Below are 14,959 nucleotides of genomic sequence, written 5' to 3'. Positions count from 1 at the left end.
TTTGAGTGGGTATTTTTCAAGTAATATCCATTGATACATGTGAAAATTTAATTGTAATTCAAGTTTTCAGTATATATTTTTATATGCAGTTAGTTTCTAAATGTCGATTGTTTTTATTATATAATGATTTTCTAAACCTCTGTGTCTGTCTTTGAAAAAGAATTCAGTGACTTCTGTTACTGTTAATTCAGTTTTAATGTGAGATGAATTTTTATTGTTTAATTACATGCCTCTGGATACTAATGTTTTATAATGGAGAACACTGATAATGACCACTGTACCTATTGGGTTTATGTAAATTACAACTAGTCACCTGTTTTTCTTTGTTACTGCTGAGATACTAGTGTTTTACTTTATTCCTCACTGTGTACAGTGCACATTGGATTGTTTAAATTTTGTTACTTTCCCTTTTGTTTTTCAATTAATTTCTTTGGAGAAGATAAAACCTGGTGTGGTTAGGTTTTAATTCATTGGTATTGGTGCGTGTGTTTCAGGATGATAGGATTGCTTTCCTTTTTTAGCCTTGAATTTGCTAGTAAAGTGAGCAGCATTAAGGTTATATTCAAGATTTATTTTGAAAGCAAATAATGGCTATATGAAGCTTTACTGTAAACGGGCTAAATGAAAGCCTTACTATATAAAATCTTCTCATACAGTAGTAGAAATATACATCTTAACATTCTAGGATGTGGCTCAATTAGAGAAAAATGAAAATAAATGAATTTGTGGAAAACTTAGTTTTGTCATTTATGTTTGGGTTTTCAAAATTGATTTGCTCTGACATTTCATTGTAAAAGTACTGTAATATAGATAAACTGTTGACATGATGGTTTTTGACTCTGGTGATTACCAAATACGAAAAGCCATTATGCTTAACTGCAATCAGATTTTGAGATTTTTAATTAATACAGTAGTGATACAAGATTTGCCATTTTGATTTAAATGCATCATTCTTACAACTTCTAGTAACTGAATATTAAATGGACATGGTTTATTTACCTCACTGATAACTTCAAAAACAAGATTCCCAAAATGTTTCAGTACCCTAATTATTTTTTTAAATCTGATATAAGTTTAAGTGATTTTGCTTTTATTTATTTGGATATACTTTTTATAATTTTCTATCTTTCAATAACTTTTTATAATTATCTTTTATGGGAAATTAATTAAATTAATTAAAGTCTTAGAGACTGTCATATATGAGATATAGATTGTATAGTTACATAATTTAACATTACCCCTGATTTTGAAGTCTTAGTTTTTCAGATGAAAGGTGTACATAAACCTTTGACAACATCTCTGATTTAATTCATTAGGAAAGATTTCTATAATTGTACATATCTTATTAATGGGTGTAATTTTTTTGTCCTGTGAACTGTATTGCACACTTGTTTCTGGAAAAGTTTAACCAGTGTATACACTGGGTTTAACCACTAATGCAGGTGTTTGATCATTTTTCTATGACTGTTGATCACTGGTGCTGTTGGTGTCACACAGTATTTGAAAGGATATGGCAGAGAAATCTCAAATTTAGAAGCAATTGCCAGACCTGCACTGTACTTCCATCCTGTCCTTCTTCCCCATTATTTTCATATGTTGTTACCTCTGCTAAGTAAATGCTCCATGAATATTATTCCTATTACTGAGTGTATGCTTTCTAGCTCAGTTTTAAGAAACATGTATTCATATTTGAATGTATTTTACATCCTCCCAGTGAAGCTTTCTTCATCAAATACAATTTTTTCGTGCTTTCAGCTCTAAAAATAGGATTGCCATTTCTTCTTTTTCATGTTTCATATTCAAATACCAGTTAATCAAAATAATCCTTCCAAGATACTTGATTTTATGGCTTATGGTTTTAGTCCATGTTTATATAGCAGCAGGGAACCATTATGATGAGGTGTTTTTATTTCATTGATGTCTCTTTTGTTAAGAAGAAACTTCGATTGCTAGATATCTTTTAGGATAGTCATTAATCTTATTTCTTTCTTATAATTGGTTCTTATTACTTATGTCATGGCTAAATTTAGAATGTGTTTGAAAAGCTTTCTTGAAAATTTATTTCACCCAGCTTTCCATATTTGACAGTAAATGTTTTATTGTATTTATACTTCCATAGTTATAATATTAGTATTGTTTTAATTCCTAAGATTTTAGAGCAAACTTTTTTGACTTTATTTTAGAAATATTTAGGACAGTGGTGTTTTTCTTATTGTGTTTCATTTGACTTTTAACATTTCTCTACCTATGTTAAAAGGTACTCTCTTTGAGCATGATTTTGTTGATGTCTTTGTTTTTTCAAAATGTAGATTCATACCTTAGTGGAGAGTTTGAAACTTTCAATCACAGATCAACAATTACCAATGTTTATCCGTATAATGCAACTTGGGATTGCACTTTACTATGGAGAAATAGGCAATTTTAAGGATGGAGAAACAGAAGATCCTAGCAGTCACAATAAAGATATGTTGGGAAACATTATAGGTAAATATAACAAAAACTTTATTTCAAAATTGTTCTTATTAAATTTCTCCATTGTGAAACTTAAAAAATGTTAGAGTTTTGCAGTGTTCTATTGTGATGATTGTTTCATTTTGATAATTTGACACAACTTTGATTTTTTTTTCTTTCTAGACGTTGGATATTATTTTCATCTTCATCTTGTGTGTTAAAATAACTTTAATATTTGTAATAGGTATAGGTGTTCAGAGTGTACATTATATACAAGTTAAGGTAGTGTAACTTCATTTCTTCCAGTAAAATTATAGTATTGGTAATTTTTATTTTTATTTTTTTTTTAAAGATTCATTTATGCTTATAAGAACTGGGGTGCAGGCCAGAGGTTTGGGGGATGAGAGGATTCACCAGAGGTAGAATGAGGTGCAGAATGGTGAATTGACTGAAATACACTGCTGAGGGGAGCAGTGGGAGAGTAGGAGAGGTCTGCTGCGCCATGTAGGTAACCTCCCTGGCTTGGGATTGTGCTGCAGTGGCTGCAGATAGCTTCATAGTGCTGTGTCTTAACAAACCCTTGCACCACCAGGGAGGCCCCAATATGGGTAATTTTTATATAAAGACATGTCAGAGGGACTACCTGGTGACCTAGGGGTTAAGTCTCAGTGCTATCACCTCTAAGGCCTGAGTTCTATCCCCAGCCAGGGAGCTCACTGGTGCAACAGATCTCTCCTGTTTTGCCCACTGCTCCCCTCACCAGCGTGTTTCAGTAGAACTGCCTGTTCTGCTCCCCACTCTGTCTCTGGTGAATCCTTTCACCCCCCATACCTCTGACTTACATCCCAGTTCTTCTATGCAAAAACAAATAAAAATAAACTTGTCAAGAGTTATAACTATTGAACTGAGTTACTAATTAGTATTTAATTTTAGGTGTAATTATTTATAATGGACAATTACAATTATTATCTGAGTGCTTCATTTAAAGATATTTTAACTAGAGCATTAATGAAAGAAGTTGAGGGATACCAAATTAAATCACTTATTCAGTGTGTGTTTGTGTGTGTGTGTTTATATATATATAAACATATTGTGTGTGTTTATATATATATAAACATATATGTTTTCCCATTGAAATTAATGAAGTTCCTGAATTCTATGAGAAGGTCTCAGATTAAGATGTTCTATTCTAAAGGGCAAGTGTGTTTAGGGAACTCTGACCAGAGATCAAAGAAATGATTCACCCCTGCCACCTAGTCCCTAATTCATTCTTTTTACAAGGCAGTGAGCAAAGGTTTGAAACTTAAAAAGCATCTTTTGTCAAAATCCCTCTTATTTTTTTACTCATATTAACTGTGAATTATAGTAACTGGTTTGCTAGACCTCTTAAGGACTTTTTTCCTTTCATTTAAAATAAATCATGCAGCAGATCCCCCTTTATTTTAATGGGTTACGTGAGAGAGGTACAGAATCCAGCACAGTGGAACCTACCTGGTCACTGCTTCTTGGGTTTTTGTGATTGATTTCTTTTTTTATAAACAAGATGATGGTCAATGATGATGTCCAATTTGCGATTTTGCAAGGGACATTTAATAACAGACTTTATTCCCCACCCGAAACTTACATAATGCTTGCATTTGAACACTAAGTTATAAAGATTTGCTAGTTGTGGGTTTTTTGTGGTTCCATATAAATTTCATCAATATTTGTTCTATTTCTTTGAAGAATGTCATTGGGATTTTTATTGGAATAGCATTGAATCTGTATATTGCTTTTGGGAGGATGGCCATTTTAATAATGTTGATTCTTCCAGTCCATGAGCAGGGGATGTCTTTCCATTTCTTTGTGTCTTCTTCAGTTTCTTTTTACAGTATTTTATAATTTTCTTTGTATAGGTCTTTCACCTCTTTTGTTAGGTTTACTCCCAACTATTTTATTTTTTTGGTTTCAATTATAAAAGGGATGGTTTTCTTGATTTCTTCTTCCGATTGATTGTGTATAGGAAGGCTACTAATTTTTGTGTGCTCTAGTTAAAAGGATACTGATTTTGTATCCTGCTACTTTACTGAACTCTCCTACATTGCTGGTGGGAGTGCTGACTGGCCCAGCCACTGTGGGAAGCAGTCTGGAGGTTCCCAAGTTTACTAAAAATGGAGATACCATATGACCCAGCAATTCCACTCCTAGGGATCTACCCAAAGGACACAAAAACAGTGATTCAAAAGAGCACCTGTACACCTATGTTTATTGCAGCACTATTTACAATAGGTAAAACCTGGAAACAACACAAATGCCCAAAAATAGATGACTAGATCTATAAGATGTGGTATATATACACAATGAAATATTATTCAGCAATCAAAAAAGATAAACTCATGCCATTCGTAGCAACATGGATGGAGCTAGAAGGAATTATGCTCAGTGAAATAAGCCAGAAGGAAAAAGAAAAATATTGGATGGTTTCACTTATAACAGGAATATAGGGGAACAAAATAAGACATTAGTGTAAAAAAAAATAACAGTACAAAACACAACAAAGGAAAAACAGACAATTATAAACCAGAGACATACTGCAGGGGAAGAGGAGGGAGAGAAGTGAGAGGGAGGGAGGGAGGAGCACGGGGGACTGTGGTGATGGTACATGGGTGCCTTGTGGTGATGGTACATGGGTGCCTTGGGGAAGGAAATTCTATGGGGACTCAATCTGGGGGGGGGGAAAGCAAATATTGTCTAAAAAATGTAAAAAAATGATAAATGTTAAAGTAAAAAAAATTTACTATTTGGTCCTTTTCAAAAAAAAATAAAGATTTGCTAAATGCTTTCAAATTATGCAAGATTATTCTGGAGTTGTAACTTTTATTTTTATTATTTTTTTTTTTTAAAGAGGCATGTGTTTTTTTTTATTATTTATTTATTCGTTTGTTTGTTTATACATGCACTGGGTACAGTCAGAAGTGCAGGAGGGTGAGAGAATTCACCAGAGCCAGAGCGGGGAGCAGAGCAGGTAGAAGGACCAAAGTACACTGCTGAGGGGAGCAGCGGGCGGCAGGAGAGGTCTGCGCACCATGTGGGACCCTCATCCGGTGGCCGGGGAGCAGCCGGGGATCGAACCGGCACCTCAGAGGCTGCGGGCAGTTTCGCAACCCAGCGCTCAACCGCTGCGCCACCAGGGAGGCCCCTGGAGTTGTAACTTTTATAGTTTATTTTGAAATAAGATGGCTAAGGCCTTTTGGTACTGTATTTCAGGTACTCTTACTTGTCAAGTCTTTTACTTCCAAAATGAAAGGAGGTAAATGACCATGTGTATAGAGTGTTCCAAGAGCTTCCTGTCATATGGATCAAAAATGTTCTGATTTTTCTCTACTCAGAAGTCTTAGAAGTGAATATAAGTGAGCATGATATTTAAAGGATTATGTGTATTTATAGACTTACCATTGAGGAGTAGATTTGTATGTATCTATTGGAGATTCCCTATATCATTTATTTTTAAAAAAGCAACATTTCCCTATATTTCTTGATATATCCCTTTTGTTTGTGTTAGAATACTGTTAAGCTTTCTGATGTAGTTTATCCTTAAAGGTGGAATAAGTTTAGATGATTGGAATTTAAATCCTTAGTCTGCCAATTCATATAACCAAATAAAACTTTTACTAATTTATGTTACCCACTAGAAAGAGTCACTGACACTGTTCATTTTCTTTTTAAGCTTGTTTATTTGTGATTTCCTTTAAATCTCTCATCTTTTTTAATTTTATTTTTCTTTATTTTTATATTCCCCATACAGTTGCACCCCCCTTATCTTAACTCCTATTCCTCCTTTCCCGCCCCCCCCCCAAATAGTGTGTATCTGGTTCATAGTTGTTTGTTGATTTTGATTTTTTCTTTCTTATACTTAGTCTTTTTCCTCGTCCCTTATTTAGGTTTCCTAGATTCCTACTATGAGGGAGACCAGCCGATATTTTTCTTTTTCTTTCTGGCTTATTTCGCTGAGTATGATCCTTTCCAGCTCCATCCATGTTACTGCAAATTGCATGAGTTTATCTTTCTTGATTTCTGAGTAATATTCCATCGTGTATATGTACCACATCTTCTTGATCCAGTCATCTGTTTTGGGGCATTTGGGTTGTTTCCAAAGCTTAGCTATTGTAAATAGTGCTGCTTTAAACATAGGGGTGCAGGTGCCCTTTGGAATTTATGTTTCTGTGTCATTTGGTTAAATACCTAGGAGTGGAATTGCTGGATCATATAGAAGCTCTATCTTTAGTAGGTTGAGGAATCTCCACACAGCTTTCCATAGTGGTTGGACCAGTTTGCACTCCCACCAGCAGTGCAGGAGAGTATACATTTTCTTACCTACTATAAAAGTAATTTTACAGTAGCAATAACTTTCATCTTTGGGGCTATTTCTTTCACTGGAAGTGTACTTTTTGCCTTGACACATTTGATATTCTCTCCCCATTGTGTTCATCAGGAAATAAATTTTCTTATAAAGTTTTAATGATGTGTTTTTAAGAAAACTGTTTTTGAGAATGTTAGCTTTATTTTTGGGAGGTAGGTTTTTTTTTTTTTAATTGAAGAAGGAATTTGTTACTTAAATTGAAGGAGTAAATGAAGAATATTCTTTATTTAAATTAAATTGAAAAATGAATTCATTCTTTGTATTTATTGTATTGTATACTTTAAAGTTTTTCCACTAAACTAGTACCCAAATAACATTAATTGTGGCCTATGAAAGTTGATTGACTTAGTATATAGGAACTGGAAGGGGATGACCAATGTATGACTTGTTCATACTTATATGTGGAAAGAAAGTTGTAGGAGAAACGTTTTCATAGAATTTACAATCTTTATTTCCTCTTTGTTAAAATCCTCTTGATTTATTTAAAGTGACTTTATTTTAATTGATAGGTGCTGAAGATGAAACAAGAATAGATATGCAATATCCTGCTCAGTACAAAGGCCAGGAGTTGTATTCACATCAAGAGGATGAACAGCCACAGGGATGGGTATCTTGGGCCTGGTCCTTTGTGCCTGCAATTGTGAGTTACGATGATGGTGAGGAAGACTACCTTGGGAATGATCCTACATTAACCATCCATCAGCAAAAAACACAGACTGTGAAGGATCCTATTGTTTCTATAGGATTTTACTGTACAAAAGCAACTGTGACGTTCAAAGTAGGTTTCCTTTTTTTTGTTGTTCATCTCTTTCTCTTTCATCTTTAATGCTTAAATTCTAATTTATAGTAAGAATTGACCTTAAGGTTTGTTTTATACTCAGTAGATGAGAGTGTTTAATAATGCTTCATAAAATTATATATCCCCTCATCTGAAATCTCTGAATTTTAATCTCTTCTTAAGGCATCCTCTTTCCTTTTTTATCAGCTTCATGGGAAGTTTTTCTTTCCCTGCTCAGTCTTTCAGTTGGCATATATAATGGGTTAATATTTTCACTAAAAATGAAATACACAGGGCCTCCCCGGTGGCGCAGCGGTTGAGCGCTGGGTTGCGAAGCTGCCCGCGGCCTCTGCGGCGCCGGTTCGATCCCCGGCTGCTCCCCGGCCACCAGAGGAGGGTCCCACATGGCGCGCAGACCTCTCCTGCCGCCCGCTGCTCCCCTCAGCAGTGTACTTCAGTCCTTCTGCCTGCTCTGCTCCCCACTCTGGCTCTGGTGAATTCTCTCACCCTCCTGCGCTTCTGACTGTACCCAGTGCATGTATAAACAAAACAAACAAATAAAACAAATAAATAAATAAAACATGCCTCTATTAAAAAAAAAATGAAATACACATGAAAAATAGTCCTGAATTTACCCTTCAAGCCATTATTTCTGTCCTGTCTTTCATTGCAATTTTTTTATGGGTTGTTTACATATAATATCTATCTTTTCTCACCTCTTTCACTCTTTAAGACTGTCCAGTTTATTACCTGTCTTCATCTATTTTTTAGCACTGTTAAATACTTTGACCTCTTGCTCATTAACAAATGCATGTAAAATATATATCCAAAAGAGATGGCAAAATGCTTATTTCACTTAATAATAAAGTGAATATCCTTTCATTTTAAGAAATAAAAATCACTAGTACTTTGGCACTATCTTATCTGTTCTCTGATCATATTTTGTCTTCTCCGCTCCTCAAAGATAACCCAATCTTAACTGTGGGTTATTTATCTCTTGACTTTTTATAAGTTTACGACATACTTAATACTCCTACTAAACTATCTAATTCATTTAACAAGTACATATTAAGCATGCCCATTAATTATAGACCATTGATGATACAAAATGTGAAGAGGGAAAAGGAACAATGAGTGGTTCCACTAAATAGGAGGAGATTATGCTTTAAAATAGGGTGATCAGGAAAAACCATAGTGGGAAGGGATGATTTAAATAAAAAAATGTAAAAGGAAACTAGCTATTTGGAAATAAACATCCCAGGTATAGCAAGTAGTAAAGACCCCAAAAGTTTAAGGAATGATAGGAGGCCAGTGTGACTAGATCAAATTGAGCTAATATGAAAGTAGTTCAAAATAGTGTCATAGAGGATAAGAATTAGGAGAGATCCACAAATTCTAAAAGGATTTTTTTTCATTAATCCTGAGTGAGTTTTAGAACAGTTTTTGGCACAGTAGTTAAGAGTATCTGAATTATATTTTAAAATACTTCACTCTAGTTGCTGTGTTGAGAATACATATAGGGGGACAAAAACAGAAGTATGGAGATCTCAGAGAAGATTAAAATTTTCAAGCAAAAGATAATGACTTGGACTAGTATGTAACAAATTGAGGTGGTGGAAAGCACTGGATTCTGGTTGAATTTAAAGGTCAAGAAGACAGTCTGTTTCCCGATAGACTTTATTCTGAGATATGAATGCCATAAACAGTATCTCGGGATGACTTCTGAGAAATAGAAGGGTTGAGTACTGATTTTTTTTGAGATGAGGAAGTTAGTGAAAGAAGTGGGTTTGAGATAATCAGGAATTTGGTTAAAAAGTTTAAGTTGCTACTGTATATTCACATAGATCTATCCTATTGGATTTATGAATCTGGAGCTGAGATGAGACGTTTGGACTAGGTGTGTACATTTGAGAGGATTGCATTAAGACTTGAATCAACTGTAGAAATTTTAGGGTCGGGGCACTGATGTTAAATATTTGAAAGATGAGGAAGAAACATTGAGGGAAACTGAAAATAAGTGACTAGTGATGTAGATAGAAAACCAAGAGAGTGCTGGAAAGATACATGACATATTTTATTTATTTATTTTTTAAAGATTTTTTTTTTATATTCTCCATACAATTACACCCCCCTTATTTTTACCCCAATCCCTCCTTTCCTCCCCACCCCTTCATAGTGTGTCTCTGATTTATAGTTGCTTGTTGATTTTGATTTTTACTTTATTATACTTAGTCTTTTTCCTGGTCCCTTATTTAGGTTTTCTAGATTCCTGCTATGAGTGAGACCATCCGTATTTTTCTTTTTCTTTCTGGCTTATTTCGCTGAGCATGATTCCTTTTAGCTCCATCCATGTTGTTGCAAATTGCATGAGTTTATCTTTCTTGATTGCTGAGTAATATTCCATTGTGTATATGTACCACATCTTCTTGATCCAGTCATCTGTTTTGGGGCATTTGGGTTGTTTCCAAAGCTTAGCTATTGTAAATAGCGCTGCTATAAACATAGGGGTGCAGGTGCTCTTTGGAATTGATGTTTCTGTGTCCTTTGGGTAAATACCTAGGAGTGGAATTGCTGGATCATATGGAAGCTCTATGTTTAGTAGGTCCAGAAATCTCCACACAGCTCTCCATAGTGGTTGGACCAGTTTGCATTCCCACCAGCAGTGCAGGAGAGTTCCTTTTTCTCCACACCCTCGCCAACATTTGTTGTTGCTAGTTTTTTTAATATGTGCTATTTTCACTGGTGTAAGGTGGTATCTCATGGTAGTTTTGATTTGCATTTCCCTGATTACAAGTGATGTTAAACATTTTTTCATATGCCTGTTGGCCATTTGCATTTCCTCTTTGGAGAAGTTTCTTTTTAGCTCTTCTGCCCATTTTTTTTTTTTAAAGATTTGTTTATTTATTTATACAAGCACTGGGCACAGTCAGAAGCGCGGGAGGGTGAGAGAATTCACCAGAGCCAGAGCGGGGAGCAGAGCAGGCAGAAGGACAGAAGTACACTGCTGAGGGGAGCAGCGGGCGGCAGGAAAGGTCTGCGCGCCATGCGGGACTCTCCTCCAGTGGCCGGGGAGCAGCCAGGGATGGAACTGGCGCTGCAGAGACTGCGGGTAGCTTCGCAACCCAGCGCTCAACTGCTGCGCCACCGGGGAGGCCCATTCTGCCCATTTTTTGACTGGATTATTTTCTTTGTTTTTATTGAGTCTCATCAACTCTTTGTAGATTTTTGTGATCAGTCCTTTATCATTAGTGTTGTGTGCAAAAATGTTCTCCCAATTGGTGGGGTTTCTCTTTGTTTTTGTTATTGTTTCTTTTGCTGTGCAGAAGCTCTTTAATTTGATGTAGTCCCAGCTGTTTATCTTTGCCTTCACTATCACTGCTTTGGGTGATGTGTCTGTAACGATGTCTTTGAGGGTCATGTCATGGGAAGATACATGACATATTTTAAAGTGGTGAGAGTAACTTGTGTGATCATTGGAATAGGCAGTGTTGAAATGGTTGATCTTGACAGCAGTGATATGATACCAGTGAAATCTTGGAGTTGGTTAGAAACAAATGGGGAGACTGGTGGAAATGTAAAATAGTGATGCAGTTGCTTTGAAAAGCAGTTTGACAGTTCCTTAAAAATGTAAACATGGGCCTCCCTGGTGGCGCAAGGAATTAAGACACATCCTGTGAAGCTGTCTGCAGTCTCTGCAGCACAAGTTCAATCCTGGACCTGCCAGGGAGCAACCCACATGGCCCAGCTGACCTCTTCTGACCCGCCTGCACCTCCCCTCAGCATGTATTTCAGTCCATCCGCATGTTCTGTTCCCCACTCTTTCTCTGGTGAATCCTCTCACCCCTCACACCTCTGGCCTATAACCCAGCTCTTATTTGCATAAATAAATAAATCTTTAAAAAAATGTAAACATGGAATTATATAATAACCACTCCTAAGTGTTTAGTCAAGGGTTAAAAACTATACCTAAATAGATGTCCTTGAAAATTTATAAAAGCTGTATTTATAATGACCAAAAGTTGAAAAAACCCAAATATCCATTAGTGGATGAAGGAATATGTAAACTACCTTTTCAGAAAACTGTGAGTATTCTTTTGATAGTACACTAAACTCAATAATTGGTAATTTTTAAGATGATTAGTTGTATCTCCAGCTCTTGGAAATTGCCTGGAACGTGTTCAATAAATATGTATTTGTTTAATAAATACATCCATTTATCCATTTACCTGTCTCCTTATCTGCTTTCTGTGATCCAAAAATTTGAAATCTTCTTTTAGAGGTTTTTTTCTTCTCCATTTTTTTTTTTTTTTTTTTTTTTGTGGGCTTATTCTTTCATGGAGACATTTTTCTGAAGGAAATAGACTCATATGTCAAACCTGTGAAGTAGTATAGCAGGTATATTCTGGGAAACTTGTTAGCAGTGAAAAAAAACAAACAAGTTTCTGCTACCATGGTGTTTTAATTTAGCTTGGATTATTTGTTAACTACTTGAAATAAACTTTTCTTAACAAGTAGTAAAGCTGTACAATTTGTAACTACAGTAGATGGTAGGTTAAAAATATTTTCAAGGGGGCCACCCTGGTGCTCAAGGGGTTAAAACGCATCCTATGAAGCTATCTGCAGCCACTGCAGCAGGAGTTTCATCCCCTGCCAGGGAGCTGCCCACATGGTGCAGCAGATCTCTCCTGACTCGCCCACTGTTCCCCTCAGCAATGTATTTCAGTCAGTCTGCCTGTTCTGTTCCATACTCTGTGAATCCTCTCATCCCCACACCTATGGCCTGTACGCTAGTTCTTGTATTCATAAATAAATAAATCTTCAAAAATATTTTTCAAGTAAGCTTTAAAGGGTTAAAATTTAAGTCATTTATTTTTTTAATATGATGAAAGCTGAAAAATACAAAAGGTAAATTGCAACAAAAGTTTAGTCATAGCTTGATTGGTTTAAAAGATTCTCTGGTAATAAAATTTTGGGGCAAAAATGACAAAAACACATAACATGCTATTTTAAAACTTATTTATTCTGAATTATTATTTTGAAATAATGGGTTAGTCTGCAAAATTAAGCATGGCAAAGTAATAAAATAAAAAAAATAATAAAAGGCTGTTGCCAATTATTGTTAGATATAGTGCCAGTTGTAGATGATCCAAATAAAGAAGTTATTTTTAATCTAAGTTTGTGAGGAAAGTAAAATGATAGTAAAGGGTAGTAAATACCATCTTCTCTGGTTATTTTTGCCTATTTACTTTCAAGTTTCACATTATGCTGGTACATTTCTGTTGATAAGTGTTATATTAAACTCAGAATAGGCCTTTATATACAAAATTTTCATAGACTTTTGGTTTCATTATTTGTCATTAGTTAATATATCTTTTAAAAAATTCTAAGCATTTATGTCTCTAAAGCTTTCTTTAGGGGAAATACGGTAATATTTAGGAAGAAAACATTAGAATTCATTGTTTAGTTTGAATTGAAGAATGTATGGAATTAATTTGTGGTTCATATTTTGGTCAGAAAATAAGGTCATGTTTCTACATTAGCATACTGAACAGTTGATAGCAATCCAACAAAAATCATGCCAAATTAAGTGTAGCCTTTAAAAAAATAATGTTGAAAATCGTTCTAGTAATGTTTGAGTTCTTTTAATCAATTAATTGCTTTTTCTTTACAATAATTGTAGACAGCTGAAGGTTGATCAAGTTTAAAAATTGAATTTCATCTTAGCATTTTAGATCTTAGAATTGTATTTAAACAACAGTAACTTTGTAAATACAGCTTTTGGAAGCATTAATAAAATAAGGGCTTATATGTAAAACTTATAAAAAAGAATAATTCATTAATTCTCACTATAAAGGAGTTGTCAGAACTAGAGAGCCAACATTGGTGCATTACTGTTACATTCCAGATTTTAATTGAATTTCATAATGTCCTTTTCCAGTAACATGATCTAAACCAGGATACCCATTCCTGGATCTTTTAAAAGTAATCTTTTAAAAGTAACTTAACAATTTTTTGATACATACAAATAATAGATAAGCTTTCGGGGAACAGTAATGTGTTTTTCCTTTGTCGGTATCTAGATTAGTACTTGTCATCTAGGAGGCACTGAGCGTTTGTTGCATGACTGAGTGTTAGTCTATGACATAGAGTGTATGTGTATGTGGAAGACACATACTTTGTATATAAACACCCAGAATCTGCTTTCTTGTTTTAACAAGAAAAACTTTTGTTGAATCTATTTGTGTTTTTTTTCACAGCTTTCTTTTTGATTACAAATAGGGAGAAATCTTGGAAATGATTTCCATTGTGGTTTAATATATAAGTGAATATAAAATGAATTGAGGTTAAAATATATGAAAATTGTTGATAGAATATATGAACCATGTTATCACTATGGTAATGTTGTGTCACGGCTTTGCTTTTAAAGCAATAGTATTAAGCAAAAAAGTTAAATAATTTTCTGTTTAAGCTTAAACAAGCATATTCAGCCATTAAAGCATGGATGGTCAATTACAGCTATCTTTGTTGCTCTGTTTACCTACTTAATAAATTTCCCACATCTTAAAACTGGCCTTGTTTCTATCATTCATCATAATAGTGACATTGCTATTTAATACTAATTTGAGTTATTACTCTTACATTGTTTCTCAGCTCACTGAAATGCAAGCTGAGAGTAGTTATTACAGCCCCCAGAAAGTAAAATCTAAAGAAGTATTGTGTTGGGAACAAGAAGGAACTACAGTTGAGGTAATCTTTTGACATTAAACATATGTTTTTAAATCTCTTGAACAGTCCTTAAAGTTTTAATATTTAATAAATGCATTTTTATAATTTTTATAATTTTATAATTAGGTTTAAAATATTTTTACTTAAACTTTTATATTTCTATTTTAGTGGGCAACAATATTGGTTGAAATCATTATTCATTTTACAAACATTTTACTCTGATCAATATTAATTCTTTGATTTTTTTCATTTAACTTGTATATGCTCATATATGTGTGTGGATTAATGTTTATGATGTGCTAGTCATCAAGATAAGTAAGTTAAGTTTGGAAAGGCCATAATCTTAAAGATGTTTTAACAATTTCAAATTTGTATGAGAAAATTCTGTGTATTTTTATTAAATTCAAGTTCTTACTTCTCATGTTTTCTTTTTTTTTATAGGCCCTCATGATGGGAGAACCTTTCTTTGATTGCCAGATTGGTTTTGTAGGTTGCAGAGCCATGTGCCTTAAAGGAATTATGGGTGTTAAAGATTTTGAAGAGAATATGAATAGAAGTGAAACTGTAAGTCAAAATCTTCCTTTTTCTCCTCCTTTCTGCCCCTT

General features: G+C 34.4%; 1 protein-coding gene across 4 annotated transcripts in view; it reads left to right on the top strand.

Annotated features, from left to right (window-relative positions):
- The window catches only part of VPS13B (vacuolar protein sorting 13 homolog B), a gene marked incomplete at both ends in the record, with an annotated part of 598,760 nt that overhangs the window by 46,577 nt on the left and 537,224 nt on the right, over nt 1–14,959 (top strand). For all 4 annotated transcript variants that reach the window (XM_084230016.1, XM_084230015.1, XM_084230017.1 and 1 more), the window contains 4 exons: nt 2,310–2,484; nt 7,360–7,628; nt 14,280–14,375; nt 14,796–14,918. In XM_084230016.1, the coding sequence (XP_084086142.1) occupies nt 2,310–2,484; nt 7,360–7,628; nt 14,280–14,375; nt 14,796–14,918 (663 nt within the window). The remainder of the gene's footprint in view (nt 1–2,309; nt 2,485–7,359; nt 7,629–14,279; nt 14,376–14,795; nt 14,919–14,959) is intronic.

The sequence above is a fragment of the Talpa europaea genome, assembly GCF_964194135.1.
Source record: "Talpa europaea genome assembly, chromosome: 3".
NCBI classification, from domain to species: Eukaryota; Metazoa; Chordata; class Mammalia; order Eulipotyphla; family Talpidae; genus Talpa; species Talpa europaea.
Note: the sequence above shows the minus strand (reverse complement) of the source record. Positions and strands in the feature narration are given on the sequence as shown.